The 18656-nt window shown below is 63.8% G+C and overlaps 2 protein-coding genes across 3 annotated transcripts in view; both read left to right on the forward strand.

Moving 5' to 3' along the window:
- Positions 1-18656, forward strand: part of CSRP1 (cysteine and glycine rich protein 1) — a 63288-nt gene that overhangs the window by 16600 nt on the left and 28032 nt on the right. The gene's annotated exons all lie outside the window — the stretch shown is intronic.
- PHLDA3 (pleckstrin homology like domain family A member 3) lies at positions 5472-9487 on the forward strand. 2 transcript variants are annotated; one of them, XM_084868602.1, is made up of 2 exons: positions 5472-6444; positions 7348-8752. In XM_084868602.1, the coding sequence occupies exon 1, from the start codon at positions 6034-6036 to the stop codon at positions 6412-6414; it is 381 nt and encodes a 126-aa protein (XP_084724728.1). In that variant the 5' UTR covers positions 5472-6033; the 3' UTR covers positions 6415-6444; positions 7348-8752. The 2 variants fall into 2 exon arrangements, with proteins under 2 accessions (XP_084724728.1, XP_084724727.1); XM_084868601.1 differs by lacking the exon at positions 7348-8752 and adding an exon at positions 8768-9487 and having other exon boundaries at positions 5477-6444.

An 18656-nucleotide genomic window follows, 5' to 3' on the forward strand; every position in this document is an offset into this window, starting at 1 on the left:
GCCCAGCAGGGGAAGAACCCCCGGGACAAACTGCGGGACGGGGCCCTGCCTCCCGCCACCCTGGTCCCAACTCCAAACCCTTCCCCGCCCCGCCCCCCAATGGTGAGAATCACTTGTGGAGCCTTTTTGACATTATTGATGTCAGAGAGGAAGGGAGAGGGAGAGAGAAACATCCATGGTGAGAAAGAATCGTTGATTGGCTGCCTCCTACACACCCCTACCTGGGGGTTGAGCCCGCAGGCCTGTGCTCTTTACAGGAATCAAACCTGGGAGCTTTCCGTCTGCAGGCCAACGCTCTATCCACTGAGCCACACCAGCTAGGGCTTTGTGGGGCCTTTTTAATATATTGATTTCAGAGAGGAAGGGAGAGGGAGAGGGAGAGAAACATCAATGATGAGAGAGAAGCATCCACGATGAGAGAATCATGGGCCGGCTGCCTCTTGCACGCCACCTGCTGGGGATCAAGCCTGCAACCCTGGCCGGTGCCCTTGGCCAGAATTGAACCTGAGACCCTTCAGTCTGCACGCCAACGCTCTGTCCCAGTGGTGGGCAAACTCCTTGGTCCACGGAGCCAAATAGCAACAAACAGGACGACGATCGACATTTCTTTGGAGAGCCACATTTTTTAAACGTAAACTCTCTAGGTAGGCACATTGCGATGAACTGAATTAGGGGACTCCTGAGGTGGCCTCTGCTAAACACTCCAGGGGCCAGAGAGCCGCATGTGGCTCTCGAGCCGCAGTTTGCCGACCCCGGCTCTCTCCACCGAACCAAACCTGCTAGGGCCCCAGGCCTCCTTTAAAAGAATCCGTGTGGCCGAAACCGGTGTGGCTCAGTGGATAGAGCATCAGCCTGCAGACTGAAGGGTCCCGGGTTTGAATTCCGGTCAAGGGCATGTACCTTGGTTGCGGGCACATCACAGTAGAGGGTGTGCAGGAGGCAGCTGATGGATGTTTCTCTCTCATCAATGTTTCTCACTCTCTCCCTCTCCCTTCCTCTCTGTAAAAAAAAAAAAAAAATCAATAAAATATATTTTAAAAATAATAATAAAATAAAATAAAGCAACAAGCAGACTGTCAAATCACAGCGGGGAGGGTAGGGAGATCTGGGGGAGATAATAGATCAACTGAAGGACTTGTATGCATGCAGATAAGCATAACCAATGGACACAAAACCTCTGAGGAGGGAGGGTATGTATGGGGGGGGGCAATGGTAAGATATGTACACACATAATAATAAAATAATAATTTAAAAAAAAGCCAAAACCGGTGTGGCTCAGTGGATAGAGCGTCGGCTTGGGGACTGAAAGGTCCCGGGTTCGATTCCGGTCAAGGGCATAGACCTTAGTTGCGGGCATATCCCCAGTAGGGGGTGTGCAAGAGGCAGCTGATCGATGACTCTCTTTCATTAATGTTTCTAACTCTCTATCTCTCTCCCTTCCTCTCTGTACAAAATCAATAAAATATATAAAATAATAAAAAAACAATAATAAAATAAAAGAATCCATGTGCCAGGAGGCGGGAGGAGTCCTGCCAGGACCATAGCAGCAGCCAGCAAGCACCGAGCACATACTGGGGACTGGCTCAGGAGGTCCAGCTGCGGTCTTACTTGCTTCCTGTGTCAGCAGCACCCCGGGGTGCTGGGAGCCCTGCACCCAGAAGAGGGAGGGAGCCGAGCTTTGGCGAAGCTTTCGGCAGCCACGCCAATGTCCCAGGCAAGCCGCGGCACCGACCGGGGAACCAGCTGTGTGACTCTGGGCCGGCCCCCTCCCCCCGGGCCGTGCTTGCAGGAAGGAAGCAGCCAGTCGATGATTCTCTCTCATTCTGGATGTTTCTATCTCTCTCTCCCTCTCCCTCCTTCTCTGAAATCAATAAAAACATATTTTAAAAAGAGAGAGAGAGAGAGAGAGAGAGAGAGAGAGAGAGAGCTGTGTCCCCAGTGGCCAGCCCGGAGCCTGGCTCACAGTAACTCGCCCTCAGTCCAGGTTGGCACTGCTGTCCGGGGCAGGTTGGCTGAGGCCGGGCATTCCCGGGGGGTCAGCCAGTCTGACGTCCCTGCCCCTCGGCCCAGGGTCCCCTCGGCCCAGGCTCACGGCCAGGGAGCGCCCGGAGGCCAGCGTGACCCGGGAAACGGTACAGTCTGCTGCCCGGCCTGCGCCCCGAGCCCACGGCCCAGTCCCCGCCTGCCCACGTGGCCCCGATGCCCGTCAGGCCCAGACTGGGCCCCTCGAGGGGGCAGGGTGCTCACACCAAAGGGATCCGTCCGGTGAGTCAGGGAGTTATGGGCTGGGAGCCGATGAGAGCCGGGTGCGTGGGAGGGGATTTCCAGCGAGAGAGCCGGGCGGGGGCAAGCCCGGGCGGGTTGGCCCCGGGGCACTGCCCTCGCCGGGTCTGTGGCAGGGGAACCCCAAAACTCAGAGCTGCACCCAGAGCCCCGAAACCTCCATCCATGTCTCCTCCGGTCGCCCTCCGAGGACGCCCACAGCTCGCGATGGAGGCCACACAGAGGGTGGGGGTGGGGGTGGGGGGGAAGGTCAGGGGGAAGGGGGGGTACCTGTGCATGGAGGGTGGGTGCAGAGTCAGGGCCGGGAGCACCCCTGAGGGCCTGTCCCGTCCGGATGGGGCGGAGCTCCCTGACCCTGGGACCCCGGGCCCGGCTGAGGAGGAGGAGCAGTGCCCTTTTTTTATTTTTTACTTATTTCTTTTTAAAAAAAAATATTTTTTATTGATTTTTCACAGAGAGGAAAGGAGAGGGAGAGAGAGCTAGAAACATGGATGAGAGAGAAACATCCATCAGCTGCTTCCTGCACGCCCCCCACTGGGGATGTGCCCGCAACCGAGGTACATGCCCTTGACCGGAATCGAACTGGAGACCATTCAGTCTGCAGGCCAGCGCTCTATCCACTGAGCCACACTGGTTAGGGCACCTTTTAAAAAATATTTATATATTTTAAAAATTAATTTCAGAGAGGAAAGGGGCGGGGGGGAGAGAGAGAAGCATCCATAATGAGAGAGAATCACGGATCGGCTGCCTCCTGCACGCCCCCCACTGGGGATCCAGCCCACAGCCCTGGCGTATGCCCCGGCCGGGAATGGAACCCTGCCCTCCTGTGTCCTAGGTGGACGCTCCACCGGGAGCCAGCGGAGCGGACCAGGCCCCCTCCTCCGCGCGCTCCAGCGGCCGTTCCCGGGACGCGGTGTCACTGAGCGCGGTCCAGCTGGACCCGGACGGAGGGCTGACCGGGCTGACCGGGCAGATCGGCTTTCCCGGAGGGGGATGGGGAGGAGGGGATGGGAGGCCACACTGGCTGCGGCCGGGGCACATTCTGTCCCGCAGGCCAGGAGCCGTCAACAAGTCCATACCGGCCCAAACCGGTGCGGCTCAATGGATAGAGCGTCAGCCTGCGGACTGAAAGGTCCCGGGTCCAATTCCGGTCAGGGGCATGTACGTTGGTTGCGGGCACGTCCCCGGTGAGGGGTGTGCAGGAGGCAGCTGGTCGCTGTTTCTCTCTCATCGACGTTTCTAACTCTCTGTCTCTCTCCCTTCCTCTCTGTAAAAAATCAATAAAATATATTTTAAAAATTAAAAAAAAAAAAATAAGTTCATACTGACTGAGTGCCCCAGCCAAGGGCCCCCCCAAAGGGCCACGTTAGGGCTCCCCTCCCAGGGGCAGGGCCAGGGATACCCCAGGCCCTGCATCCTGTTCCTCCTGGCTCCCCAATCTCCTCGATCCTTCTCACGGGGACTCCACCGCCGGCCGAGCGGCTCGGACGGGGAAAGGCCTAAAGTGAGCCACCGGCTCCCAAGCCCGGAGGCAGGTCCGGGAGGGAGGACAGGACTCCCAGGTCCCCAGGGCCTGCACCGGCCGGGGTGGTGGCACCGACCGAGGCCGGGCCCTCTCGGCCACCCCACGTCCCCATCCCGGCTGGCTGTGCCACGGATGAGGCTGTGTGGCCGTGCTGATGCGGCCGGACCTCCCTGAGCCCAGGCTGGCTGGCTTCCCTCCTGGCTCAGAGGCCCCTGGGACCCCGCAGAGCCCTGGAGGCTGGGAACCCACAGGGGCTGGACCAGCCTTTCGAGTCCCTGGCCCCTGGATGGAGGGCAGCCATCTTTGTTGGGTTCATTTGCATACGCACTCCTGATTGGCTGGTGGGCGTCACGAAGGCGTGGTCGATTTGCATCTTTCTCTTTTATTCGTGTAGATGTATACATATAAATTTTTTTAAATATATTTTATTGCCGGCACCAGTTTGGCTCAGTGGATAGAGCGTCGGCCTGCGGACTGAAAGGTCCCGGGTTCGATTCCGGTCAAGGGCATGTACCTTGGTTGCGGGCACATCCCCCGTGGGGGTGTGCAAGAGGCAGCTGGTCGATGATTCTCTCTCATCGACGTTTCTAACTCTCTATCCCTCTCTCTTCCTCTCTGTGAAAAGTCAATAAAATATATTTAAAAAAAAATAAAATAAAAAATAAATAAAATATATTTTATTGATTTTTTTTTTTACAGAGAGGAAGAGAGAGGGATAGAGAGCTAGAAACATCGATGAGAGAAACATCGACCAGCTGCCTCTTGCACACCCCCTACCGGGGATGTGCCCGCAGCCAATGTACATGCCCTTGACCGGAATCCAACCCGGGACCTTTCAGTCCGCAGACTGACGCTCTACCACTGAGCCAAACCGGTTTCGGCAATATATATATAAATGTTATTGATGTCAGAGAGGAAGGGGGAGGGAGGGAGAGAGAGAACCGTCCATGATGAGAGAGTCCATCATGGACCGGCTGCCTCCTGCACGCCCCCCACGCTGGGCATGTGCCCCGCCTGGGAACCGAACCCTGACCTCCTGGTTCCTCGGTCGACCTCAACCCCTGAGCCACACCAGCCGGGTGGCCGGGTCACAGGAAACTTTTTAGGCAGCAAAGAGAGGGAACCGCCCCCCCCCCCCCAAATCTCCCCCAAACTCAGTCCAGGGACAAGGCCTTTCTCTGGGAGGGGAGCCTCAGGCCTGGGCCCAGCCGGCCTCCCGGCCTGTGGGATGGAGAGGACTCCAGGCAGTGAGACCCGGGGTCACCCTGACGTCCCTCCTGGCTCCCCACCCCCCTCCGTCCCAGGGGGACTGCGTGACCCCGGTCTCTCTCCTCCCCGCCAGGCCCCCTCCCCAGGGTCACCCTGGCTCCCTTCTGGATCCCCACCCCCCTCCGTCCCAGGGGGACTGCGTGACCCCGGTCCCTCTCCTCTGTTCGCACTGGCTTCTCCCCGCAGGCTCCCAGCAAGCCTGTCCCTGGTGAGCAGGTGCCCCCCCAAACCCCCCTCTCCCCTCTCCCTCTCCCCTCTCCCTCTCCTCTCTCCCTCTCCCCTCTCCCCACGGAGCAGCGGCGGTTCCAAGAAGCGGCCCGGGGAGGCCAGAGGCCGGTCTGTTGTGTAAGCGGCCCCCCCCCACCGCCCCTGTCCCCGCCCCCGCCCCCCGAGGCCCCGCGGCCCCGCCCCAGGCCCGGCCCCCCAGGCCCGGCCCGGCCGCGCAGGGGAGGGGCCGCGGGCAGGAATGCGGCGCGGGAGGCGGCGGCGGGACGTGTGAGGGCAGGTCCGCGGCGGCTCTGGGCGCAGAGGGGCCGGGAGGAGCCAGCGAGCGCAGCGGGGGCGGCCGAGGCCGCAGCGGGCACCGGGGAGGCCAGCGCGCACCAGCGGTCCGGGGCGCAGAGGGCGCAGGGGGCGCGCAGGGTGAGCGCGCGGGGCCGCCGGCGATCCCGGTTCCCAGCGGCGCTCCCGGCTCCCGGCTCCCGGCTCCCCGGACACCCCGTCCCCCGTGCTCCCCTCCCCGGGCTCCCCTCCCCGGGCTCCCGGCTCCCCGGACACCCCGTCTCCCGGGGTCCCCAGCTCCCGGCCCCTGCCCTCCGGGCCCCCCGGGCTCCCCTCCCGGGGCTCCCCTCCCCGGGCTCCCGGCCCCTGTCCTGCCCTCCGGGCCCCCCGGGCTCCCCTCCCGGGGCTCCCGGCCCCTGTCCTGCCCTCCGGGCCCCCGGGCTCCCCTCCCCGGCATGGCGCTGGCGGCGCCGGCCGTGCTGAAGGAGGGCGTGCTGGAGAAGCGCAGCGGCGGGCTGCTGCAGCGCTGGAAGCGGAAGCGCTGCGTGCTCACCGAGCGGGGCCTGCAGCTGTTCGCGGCGCGCGGCGCGGGCGGCCGCCCCAAGGAGCTGGGCTTCGCGCGCATCCGCGCCGTGGAGTGCGTGCAGCGCACCGGCCGCCACGTCTACTTCACGCTGGTCACCGAGGCCGGCGGCGAGATCGACTTCCGCGGGCCGCCCGAGGACGCGGGCTGGAGCGCGCAGATCTCGCTGGGCCTGGTCAAGTTCAAGAACCGCCAGGCGCTGGAGACGGTGCGCGCGCGCCAGGGCCCGGGCGCGGGGGCCCTGGTGTCCTGAGCCGCCGCCGAGGACCGGGGGGCACATGGGGTAAGGCCTCTGGGGGGGACTGGGCGCCCTTTCTCCCCCGAACCTCCCTGCACCCCTTTCCTTGAGACAGAATTGGGGGCAGGGGGGCACACTCCCGCCAGCATTCCCCTTAAAAGCTGGACTATCCGCCGGCTGGTGTGGCTCAGGGGTTGAGCATCGGCCTGTGAACCCGGAGGTCACGGATGGATTCCCGGTCAGGGCACAGGCCCGGGTTGCAGGCTGGATCTGCGGCCGATATCCATGATTCTCTCTCATCGATGTTTCTCTCCCTCTCCATCTCCCTCTCCCATTCTCTCCGGGAAAGAAAGTTTAAAAAGCTGCACCATCCTAGGGTGAGGAGAGATGGGGAGCTCAGCGGTGTGTGCCTGGGAGGCCTGCCCTCCCCCCCCTGTCCCCCCTCTCCCATGGGGACCTGGCGGGGGGGGGGGGGGGGGGACAGGCCTCAGCACAGGTGGCGGCTGCCATGACTCCATGGAGAGCAGCCGGCCGGCCGGCCTGGGCCCCGGGCTTTCTGGGAATCCTGTGGGATGGCCTGACGCTTGCCCCCTCCGGCCGGGATGCAGGCTCCTCTGAGAAGCAGGGAATCAAGGCAGACAGGGTCCCCGATGGGAGCGGGGTCAACGGGGCTGTGGACAGACCGAGGAGCCCCATTTGCCAGGCGCGGGTCTCAGCGGGGGCGAGGGGCTAGGCTGCCGGGTTACACCACCCGTTGTGTATTTTTAAACATATCTCTATAGATTTCAGAGAGGAAGGCAGAGGGAGGGAGAGAGAGAGAGAGAAACATCCATGACGAGAGAGAACCACCGACCGGCCGCCTCCTGCACGCCCCCCACTGGGGATGGAGTCCACCCCCCGGGCCTGTGCCCTTGACCGGGAACCGAACCATGACCTCCTGGCTCCTAGGTCGACGCTCCACCGCGGAGCCATGCTGGCCGGCGTCCACCACCTTTTGTGGACCGTGGGGGCCTAGGGCTGAGCTGCTGGGGGTCCCGGGGAGTGGGCGGTGGGCAGGGCAGTCCATCGATGCCCTGAGTGCCAGCCAGTGCCCGGCGGGCACAGGGAAGCTGGGCCGGGGGGGTGGAGGGTGGTGGGGGCAGGAGGAGGCCATGGTGTGTCTGTGGAGATTTATTTCTCCATCCTCATGGGCACGAGGGCAGAGGGCGGGGGCGGGTTTGTGTCCGGAGGGCCCCGGGGAGGGACAGGAATAGACCCTGGGCGGCGGCCTGGCCCCCAGCCCGGTGCCCTCTCCCCCAGTTCCACTCCCGCCCCTGGGAACCGGGGCGGCTGGCGACCGATCGGCACCCTTCCGGGATTTTGTGTTGTTGTGTTTTGTTTTGTTTTTTAATATATTTTTTAATTGATTTTTTACAGAGAGGAAGAGAGAGGGATAGAGAGTTAGAAACATCGATGAGAGAATCATCAACCAGCTGTCTCTTGCACACCTCCTACTGGGGATGTGCCCGCAACCAAGGTTCATGCCCTTGACCGGAATCGTACCCGGGACCTTTCAGTCCGCAGGCCGACGCTTTATCCTATCCACTGAGCCAAACCGGTTTCGGCTTTGTTTTGTTTTGTTTTTTATAAATATGTTTTTATTGATTTCAGAGGGGGGGGGGAGAGAGAGAGAGAGAGAAACATCCGTGATGAGAGAGAATCATGGGTCAGCTGCCTCCTGCACACCCCACATTGGCGACCGACCCGGGCGTGTGCCCTGACCCCCTGGCGCGAAGGCGGACACTTGTCCACCCCCTGAGCCACACCGGCCGGCCCGTAGCATTCCGGTGGTCAGGTCCCCCTCACCCCCCTCTCCTCCTCCCCTCCCTGCCCTGCAGCCTCCCCACCTTAACGAGGGAGCCCCCTGAGCACCCCGCTCTGACCTCTGCCGCTCCCCTCCCTCTGTAAACACCTGCCCCCTGAGCACCCGCTCTGACCTCTGCCGCTCCCCTCCCTCCGTAAACACCTGCCCCCTGAGCACCCGCTCTGACCTCTGCCGCCCCCCTCCCTCCGTAAACACCTGCCCCCTGAGCACCCGCTCTGACCTCTGCCGCCCCCCTCCCTCCGTAAACACCTGCCCCCTGAGCACCCGCTCTGACCTCTGCCGCTCCCCTCCCTCCTGTAAACGCCTGCTGGCTGGGAGTGGGGGCGCTCTTTCTCTCCTCCCCTCCCTCCTCCCCAAGGACTGGTCCTCATGACGGACTGGAGCCGGGGGCTCCCCACCGTCCGTCACGGCGGGCGGTCTGTCTGTCCGCCTGCGGAAGAGGCTGGAGCGCTGGTGTGGACTCTCGTTCTCTCTCTCTCTCTCTCTCTCTCTCTCTCTTTCCAGCATCCGGGCCCCTTCAGGACGAGGGACACGCGTCCAAGTCGGCCGCAGGAGGCCTTGCCGCTGAGGGGCCAGGCGGCCGGCCCGGGAGGAGGACAGAGGCCGCGCGGGGCTGAGGATGAAGGTTCAGACCCTGGACACTGCGGGGCCCAGCGCATCACCAGCACGGAGCCCACCCGCCCGCCCGCCACAGGCCTGGCGCGAGGACCACCGGGCAGACCTGGCACCGGAGCTCCTTCCCGCCCTGCAGACTGCCGCCCGCCCCGCTGGGTGCCACCCGGAGGAGGAGGAGGAGGAGGAGGAGGAGGAGGGCAGAGCCTCACAGGCGCCGAGCCTCAGGACACAGAGGCCAGCCTGGCCACCCGGACGGGGTGACCACCTCTGGACTGACCTTGGCGGGGGGTCTCCTGCTGCTTAGTTCCCTCTGGGACCCCCCCACCCCTCCAGGCCCCTCTTTGCACACACACACACCCCCCCCCCCCCGCCGCCTCCTGACCTTCGACCCCGCCCCGCGGTGCTAGGCCTGGAGGGCGTGGGGTGGGGTGGGTGGGGTGGGGTCTGGCCCTGACCATTTCGTGCCAGTCCCCGAATGAAGATGCCCTGCCCGGGCAGTGCCCACGCCGTCTGCCGAGTTGAATTCTCTGCCCCCGTCCTCGCCCCACTTTCCTGACACACAGCCTGCTCCTTATTGTTTATTTTTATTATTAAAAATATATATATATAGCCGGGACCGGTTTGGCTCAGTGGATAGAGCGTCGGCTTGGGGACTGAAGGGTCCCGGGTTCGATTCCGGTCGGGGGCATGTACCTTGGTTGCGGGCACATCCCCAGTAGGGGGTGTGCAAGAGGCAGCTGATGATGACTCTCATCGATGTTTCTGGCTCTCTATCTCTCTCCCTTCCTCTCTGTACAAAATCAATAAAATATATTTAAAAATATATATATATATTTTATTGATCTTGTACAGAGAGGAAGGGAGAGGGAGAGAGAGCCAGAAACTTCGATGAGAGAGATACACCGGTCAGCTGCCCACCTGGGGATGGGCCCGCAACCAAGGTCCCTGCCCTGGGCTGGCATCGAACCCGGGACCCTTTAGTCCCGGGACCCGTCAGTCCGCAGGCCGAGGCTCTATCCACCGAGCCAAGCCGGCCCGGGCCTGTTCTTTGTTTTTCATATGTTTTTATTCGGAGAGGAAGGGAGAGGGAGAGAGAGAGACGTCCATGAAGAAAGAATCATGGATCCGCTGCCTCGCGCACGCCCCACCCTGGGGATGGAGCCCGCACCCCGGGCCTGTGTCTGGACTGGGACTCGAACCCTCACCTCCTGGCTCGTCGGTTGATGCTCAGCCACGGAGCCACGCTGGCCGGGCAGGAGTGTGTCTTTTCAGAGACGGGACCCCCTGGGCAGAGACTATCTCTGCCGGGAAGGGCTGGGCCTGCTTCCGGGCCCGGGGGTCCCCCGATTCCGGAGAGGGCGCCCCGACCCCGGGAACGCCCGGCGGGACCCCAGAGCAGGGTCAGGGCCTCCCCGAGGGCCCAGCGGGCCGGGCCGGGCCGGGCCAGCAGACACGCACGGGATGGAAAGCTTTGCTCAGCTGGACGGCGGCGGGAGAGGCTGTGGCCACTGTCTGGGGGCCCCCGCCCCCTGCCCCCCTCAGCCTGGCCGCCCTGCCTCCCTCCTGCCACCCTCCGGCTGGGTGAGTCACCATGGGGCCAGGAGACGGGCAAGTCCTGGCCCAGCAGCCGGGAGACGCAGAGGCCCAGGCTGGGGGGGGGGGGGCCGCTCCTGGGGCCGGGGGCCGGGGGCCGGGGCTGAGGCCTCCAAGGGGCTCTGAGGCTCAAGCAGCAGAAGGTAGACAAGCCTACCGGGCGCTGTGGTGAGGAACCCCGAAACCTCCCCTCCCCAGAAGTGGGGTGCCCAGCCCCCCAGCCCCTGTGGGGTCGCAGGGACCCTGGCTTGGCCCCCTCGGGGCTCCCTGCCCGAGTCTGCGCACCTCCGCCCACCAGGACGTCTTTCCGGAGGCTGCGGGGGGCGGGGGGGCCGCCGGGGGCCGGGGAGGGGCCCCCCACGGAGGGGAGGCCACCCCGGGAAACGGAACCGGGGAACCGGGGTGCTAGCAGCCGCCTCCTTCCCGCAGTTGTTGTGGGGTTAATTGAGGAAATGTCTGCAGGGAGATAAGAAAGGAGATAGGGACCGTGCGTGTTTGTTGTTACAGCGATAACCTGCAATTAGCAGGGAGGCAGCAGCTTGGCAGGCCGGTCCCTAATGGGGGGGGGGGGGGGGGGGAGAGGAGCCCCGAGCGGAGTGTCTGCCCCTCAGGATGCTCAGAGGCGGGAAGGGGCTGCCCCCGGACTCAGACGCCGAGGCCCACGCTGGCCTCACTCCCGCCGGGGGCCTCTGGGCCCCGAACCTCCCGGTTAGAAGAGAGAGAGGCCCCCCGGTGTGGCTCCGTGGCTCCGTCCCCCCCGTGGCTCCGTGGCTCCGTCCCCGGCGTGGCTCCGTGGCTGAGCGTCAGCTGAGGAGCCAGGAGGCCACGGTTCGATGCCCGGCTGGGGCCCACGCCGGGTCGCGGGCTCCATCCCCCGCGTGGGGCGTGCAGGAGGCAGCAGCCGCTGCTCTCTCATGATTAGGGGCGAGGGCCCCGTGAACCCCTCCCTGCAGGGGTGCCCGGAGGGGAGACACCGAGGCCTGGCACCCCAGCATCACATTCTCACCTGGAAACTCCGTCTGCACCCCCAGACCCACGTCCCCACATGGGCAGAGGCCCCGGACGGACAGGGCCAGCTCGGCCTCATGCCGTCCCTGCTGGCCGCAGCCCCCAGCCCTCTGTCCCAGCTCCCGGGCCACGGCCCCCGGCCCCCTGGCCCCCCGGCCCCCGGCCCCTCTGTCCCGGCCCCCAGCCCCTGGCCCCTTGGTCCCAGCCCCCGGCTCCAGCCCCTCTGTCCCAGCCCCCAGCCCTGGCCCCCAGCCCCCAGCCCCCGGCCCCTCTGTCCCGCCCCCCCCGGCCCCGGCCCCTCTGTCCCAGCCCCCAGCCCTGGCCCCCAGCCCCCAGCCCCCGGCCCCTCTGTCCCGCCCCCCCGGCCCCGGCCCCTCTGTCCTGCCTCCCGGTGGCGCCTGTGTGGGAGGCGCTGGCTGTGTGACAGGGGCATCTGGCGGCCTTTTCTCCCCGTCGCTCAGACTCCAGCTGCCCCGCCCCCGCCCCGGAGTGGGGGCGGCGGTGCGCCCTCACCCCCACGCCCGTCCGCCCGCCAGGGGAAGCAGCTGGGTCCCAGGCACCACCTGTGCCCTTAACCCTCTCCAGCTGGCCCTCCCCTCCCTTCCCTGGCCGGTGCTGCCCACGTGGCCGGTGCCGCCGGCAGGGCCCGGGGTGTGTGTGTGGAGGGTCTTGTGTCCGCCCACAGGCTCCGTGGCCCCCTCCGTGGCACCCCCTCCATGGCCCCCCTCCGTGGCCCCCCTCCGTGGCCGGGAGGGCGGTGGCGGGAAGGGGGTCAGCGGGGGCACACAGGCCTCCAGCCGGGTCCTCTCCAGCTTGCTCAGGGCCGAGCTGCGCCCGGCTCCGGCCTGCACCACGGACCCACGGGGACCCCACGCCGGCCCAGGGGGCGGCTAGCTAGTTCTTAGGGTGCCTGTGGCTCGGGGTCGGGGACCTCGTTCCTCGTCCCTCTTCGGCGGAGAGTGAATTCTGTGTAAGCGACCAGGAGGAAGCTGACACGACCAGCTGTGCCCAGCCCTCCCCCCGCCCCCCTCCCTCTGACACGGGGTGCCCCTGGGGAGTGGTCCCAGGCGGAGGGGGTGCGGACCAGCTGGGAGGGGGCCCCCTCTCCAGCGGGGGGGGGGGGACGCAGGGAGGCCATCCCTGACCCCAAGGAGTAGCAACGGCCTGGGGGCGGGTGTCACAGGCTTCTTAGCGACCATCTTAGTTCTCTCCCCCACCGCCCGGAGGGGAGACCTCCCTCCTCACTTGGTGGGTAAAGAATCAGGCCCGGCCGGCGTGGCTCCGGGGCGGAGCGTCGACCGAGGAGCCAGGAGGTCGGGGTTCGATTCCCGGTCAGAGCCACAGGCCTGGGCTGTGGGCTCCATCCCCAGTAACAGGCGTGCAGGGGGCAGCCTGATAGGTCCTCCCTTCCTCCAGCTGATGGACAGACGTACACCCCACCTGCAGCCGGACATTCCTGAGCACAGAACCACCCATCAGCACCGGCCAGATACCCCAAGCCCCCCGATTCCGAAGCCCCCAGGTCCCTCATCACAGGCCTTACCGGAAAGCACCAATCAGCATGTGCCGAGTGCCCTAAGCCCCGCCCCTCTCTCATGAACCCCGGCCCTCGCTTTCTCCCGCCGCTCGCTCTCTCTCTCTCTCTCTCTCTCTCCCCCCCCCCGCCCCCCGCTCTCTCTTTCTTTCTCTGGGAGCAGCCGGCAGGGATACTCTTCTCTCCAATAAAGCCTGTGTCCTGGCCTGCCGGTCCCCGGCCCGCTCTGTTCCATCTTTCACAGCCGATCCAGGATCCTCTCTCATCACAGATGTTTCTCTCTCTCTCCCTGTCTCCCTGCCTCTCTGACATCAATAACAAAATATATTTTAAAAAAAAATAAAGACATTGTTGCCGAAATCGGTGTGGCTCAGTGGATAGAGCATCGGTCTGCGAACTGGAGGGTCCTGGGTTCGATTCTGGTCGAGGGCATGGACCTTTGTTGCGGGCACATCCCCGTTAGGGAGTATGCAAGAGGCAGCTGGTTGATGTTTCTCTCTCATCGACGTTTCTAGCTCTCTATCCCTCTCCCTTCCTCTCTGTTAAAAATCAATAAAATATATATATATATTTAAAAATCAATAAAATATATTAAAAATAAAGACATTGCTAACCCAGAGACAGTTAGCCATCGGCTCAGGGTCACACAGACGTGAGAACTGGGTCTGTGGCCGGCCGGGCGCCGGGGACACGCAGGCCGTGGCGGGCAGGAGGCCGGGGCCCAGCTGCGGTGGGGTTAGGTCCTGCCCCGGTGACCAGCACTGGCCGCCGGGCGATGGTGGATGTGGCTGACCCCCGGGGCGGGCGGGCACGCCGATGGGCACTGCATGGACGGCGAGGGACCGAGGGGAGGATGGAGGCAGAGGGTGGGAACGGGGGTTTTTGGGGGGGACAGGGACGGGGACAGCTCACAAGCTGGAAGGTGTCCGGCCTGTGGGGGACGGGAGGGAGCCGGTCCAGGCGCTGAGCCCGGCCCCCGCCCAGTCCCGATGGACCCCGATGGCCCCCCCCATCACCACAGAGAAGGACAATGGCGCCCGGAGCCGCCTCCTGGCACAGGACGGGCGGTGCCAGGCTGCCCCGTGGGACAAGGAGCCCTTGTGCCTGGGCCTCAGATCCTGCCCCGCCCTCAGGCCCGGGGGCGGCCGGCCTTGGGGGGGGTGTCGGAAGTTCAGATGCCGGGGTGGGCGGAGGCCGGGGAGCGGGGAGGTCTCGGGGAGCCTGGGGGCCGTGGGGAGACGGGGCTGGGGAGCAGGGGGGGGGGGGTCTGGGGCCTGGAGGAGGCTGGAGGGGGAGAGGGAGGGGAGGGCCTGCTCAGTGGGGCCTCCTGGGAGCAGAGGGACCAGGATGCTGAGTGACCGAAGATTTCTCTCCTTTGATCCCCACCAGCCCTGGGAGGCAGACACAGAGGGGGCGGCGCTCCCATTTTATAGATGGGAAAACCGAGGTTCAAAGCAACTCTGGCCTCACCCGGGGCCACCCAAGGAGGAGGAAGAGGCGGAGGAGGAGGAGGAGGAAGAGGAGGAGGAGGAGGAGGAGGAGGGAGCCGGGGTTCCCAGCAGCTTGGGCAGTGGGGTTAGCAGGTGGGGCTGAGTGGACTGGGGGATCCGGGAGGCCATCTGAGGAGTGGGAGTCCGGGGTCTCCCCTCACCCACTTGGGCCATCGGCTTTTCCTACCCCCCCCCCGGCCCCCAATCCCCGGGCTCTAGGGAGGGGGGTGCAGGGCCCCGGCCCACAGCCCGGCTCTCCTCAGCTTCTCCTTGAAATTCCACGCACCCCGGGCGCTTGGCAGGAGCCCGGGCTTCCTGGGAACAATCTGTCTTTCTTGGTGTGTCTGCATCAATCACCCCATTGTTCCCCCGGGCTGCGAGCGCCCCCTGGTGGCCGGCCCGCGCCGCCCTCGCGTCTCGGCTGCACCAGAGCTGGGCGCCCCCGGCGTCACCAGGCCGCGTCCGCGCCCGGCTGCATCGCCTCTGGCTTGTCCCCAGGGTAGCCCTTCACCCCCTAGTGAGAGCAAGATGCCCCCAGGGCCCCCCTTTACCCCCCTACCCCCCTTTCCCCCCCAAATCCACGCTCTCCATGCCACTGCGTCCCTGTCCGCCTGTCCATCGGGGTCCTGGTGTCTTTCCTCCTCGCTGCCTGGGGAACGGCTATCCTTCCTTAAAAAAACAAACAAACAGCCAAAACCGGTGTGGCTCAATGGTTAGAGCGTCGGCTTGGGGACTGAAGGGTCCCGGGTTCGACTCCGGTCAAGGGCATGGACCTTGGTTGCGGGCATGTCCCCAGTGGGGGGTGTGCAAGAGGCAGCTGATCGATGACTCTCTCTCATCGATGTTTCTAGCTCTCTATCCCTCTCCCTTCCTCTCTGTACAAAATCAATAAAATATATATTTTTAAAAATAAATAAAGCAAAACCAAAACACCCAGCTCAGGGGTGAAGCCCGTTGGGGGGTCCCTTTTGGGCAAATCCATCCGTCAAAGCGCCCCCGTTAGTGCGCGCCTCACGTGCTCCCTCTGGTGGCGGGGAGCAGACCTGCACCCCAGCTCCGGGGCCGGGGGCCGGGGCAGGACTGCACGTGACCAGCGTTTCCGGCTGTTCCTTACGAATTATTTCCCTAACTTGTCCTGTCTGAGGGGCCTTCCATTCCACCCGGAGGCCGCCACCCCCGAGCTCGCCGCAGCGGCCAGTCCGCACTCGGGGACCTGGGACGGGCCCTCGTGGGCGGAATGAAAAGCCAAAAATTTTTTTTCTCTTGATCATTTTTGTTTTTTTTTGGTTTTTCTTCCCTTTATTTTATAGATAAAATAAGGGAATCAGGAGGGTAACAATAATAACGTACTGAACAGACGGAACAGACCTTGGATGGCTGGCCACAGCTAGCAACAGTGACCATAGGAGCCCCGACGGGTGTGGCTCAGTGGATAGAGCGTCGGCCTGTAGACTGAAGGGTCCCGGGTTCGATTCCGGTCAAGGGCATGGACCTTGGTTGCGGGCACATCCCCAGTGGCGGGGGGTGTGCAGGAGGCAGCTGATGGATGTTTCTCTCTCATCGATGTTTCTGACTCTCCATCCCTCTCCCTTCCTCTCTGTAAAAATATCAATAAAACATATTTTTAAAAAAACAGTGACCCCATGAGAGAGTAAATTAAAATGTAAAACCTGCCGGGATGGCTCATCCCCGTGCACCGGAAAGGTTTCGGGTTTGATTCCTGGTCAGGGCACAGGCCTAAGTGGTGGGAAATTTGTTAGAAATGCACATTTTTCTGGGCTCCCTCCAGGACCTGCCGAACCAGATACCCTGGGGTGCCCCCCCCCGCCCCCAGTGAATGTCTTCCGAGCCCTGTGGGGGTTCTGACGCACCCATGGGGCCAGCAGAGGCCTGCCCGGCCCATACCGGGCTGAGTCCTGAGGGGCCCCATCGCCTTCCCCCAGACCGGCTTCCCCCTGCGGGGAGGGGCCCAGAGGCCCAGAACCAGGGGGCGGCGCAGACAGGACGTCCTGGGGCCGGAGAGACACAAAGGCGGAGTCTGGAGGCCTCCCTGGAGGAGGTGGCTCCCAGCAGTGCCCGGGGCGCTGGGTGGGATGGAGGGGGAGGGACCTTCTCTCTGTGGAGACCTGCAAAGTTCAGGGTGCAGACGCGGAGCCCGGGGTGGGCCGGGAGGGGGCAGCCAGGCGGGTGGGTGCCGGGTGGAGGCTTGGCCAAGCTGGGAGCCGGCGGGGGAGACCTGGGTGGGGCCGTGGAGGGCCCGGGGAGGCGGGATGGGGAGAGAACCAGCCGGGTTCCCAGCCCCAGCCTCGCTGGCGGGTCACATGCTGTGCTCCTAGGGTGGGGTCCACCCTGGGCGCTGGCTCCCTCTCACCCTCAGCCCTGCCCGCCCCCACCAGCCCTCCGGGTCCAGCCCCAACCCCCGCCTGCTGATTACAGGGTTTGTGGACCACAGCCTGGGCTGCAGGGACCTGCGGACCCGGCCCCAGGCCCTCGGGAGTGAGGAGGGCTCAGTGGGCAGCCAGGGGACCTGGGAGCCAGGGGGGCCGCCCACCCGCGCCCCCTCCAGCCCGGGATTGGGGGAAGGGCTCCCATGGGCGGGGTGGGGCGAGGGCCCACAGCTCCAGGCTCCGGGAGGCAACAGGTTTGGGCAGCGCAGAGGGTGTGGGAGGAAGGCAGAGGGTGCGGTGGGGTGGGGTGGGGTGGCTCTGAAGGCGGGGGTGTGAGAAACGCACCAGCTGAAGGCCAGGCCGCCCCAGCCCTGAGCCTGTCTGCCCACCCCTGGCCTCTCCTTCCCCAGCTGGCCCCGCGAGCTGCCACTCACCCAGCCCTGGCCCCGCGCACCCCTCCCCTGGCCCCGCCCATGCCTCATGGCCCTGCCCATGGCTCATCCTGGCCCCGCCCATGCCTCCTGCTGGCCACGCCCCACCCTCCTTCTGGCCCCGCCCAGGCTCCTCCAGGCCCCACCCAGACCCCCTCCTGGCCCCGCCCAGGCCCCCTCCTGGCCCTGCCCAGACCTCCTCCTGGCCCCGCCCAGGCCTCCTCCTGGCCCCGCCCAGACCCCCTCCAGGCCCCTCCCAGGCCTCCTGGCCCCGCCCAGACCCCCTTCAGGCCCCGCCCAGGCCTCTCGGCCCCGCCCAGGCCTCCTCCTTAAGGTGCTAGTACCAGGTGTACCAGTTAAAAATGCGGATACCGGTTAGTAATTCGGATTGACCATTTACCGGTTAATAATGCGAATTTTGTCATCAAAGAAAACACGACAAATTCAAGAGAAACATCAAACATGCTTTGTTCAAAGTAACGTCCATCGCTAGCTACGCATTTCCCCCATCTTTCAGGGGATTTGTGGGTACCGTCCCAATGGAACTTTTCTTGTTTTGAGACAGACCAATCTGAGACCCCATTTCCCACTCCTTCGTACGTGCTGAGGGGCTGCTCAGAAGGTGCGTGTGCCGTCGATCCGAGCAAGGGGCCGTCGGAAAGAGCAGGGGCTGGTGAACAGGGCGGGTGGGCTCACCCTTCCCAGGCGAGATCTTTTCCCGCCTCTTTAGCTGGTCTGGAAGTGTGTGATGGTGCGTCATCATGAAGCAACATTACTTTGCTGTGTCTGCTGGCCCATTCTGGTGATCTTACGATCAAAACGTGGCTCAAATGGATTATTTGCTGGTAGCGATCAGTATTAACGGTTTCACCCGGTCTGAGAAGCTCATAATACGCCACACCTTCCCGATCCCGCCAGACGCAGAGCAGTGTCTTCTTTCTGAAGCGATCTGGCCTGGCGGTCGATGTTGATGGTTGACCTGGATCAACCCGTGATTCTGTGCGTTTGGGATTCTCAGAATAAATCCACTTTCATCGCCAGTCACAATTCGGTGCAAAAAAGACTTTCTTTGGTGCCGTTGAAGCACCATTTTCATGATGACTTTTTGGTTTTCCATGTGTCTTTCGTTCAGTTGACCGTGGCACCCATTTTCCTTCCTTTAAAATCCTTCCCGTTGCTTGTAAACGATCGGAAACTGTTTGCTGAGCAACGTTGAATCTCTCTGCAAGTTGTTTTTGAGTTTGACATGCATCTTCATCCAGTAATGCTTGTCATGGTTGGTCTTCAAGCTTTTGTGGTTGACCTGGGTGCTCTTTGCATTGAAACATCCCTTTT

Source organism: Pipistrellus hanaki (genome assembly GCF_964339955.1).
Source record: "Pipistrellus hanaki genome assembly, chromosome: 20".
In the NCBI taxonomy this organism is placed as follows: Eukaryota; Metazoa; Chordata; class Mammalia; order Chiroptera; family Vespertilionidae; genus Pipistrellus; species Pipistrellus hanaki.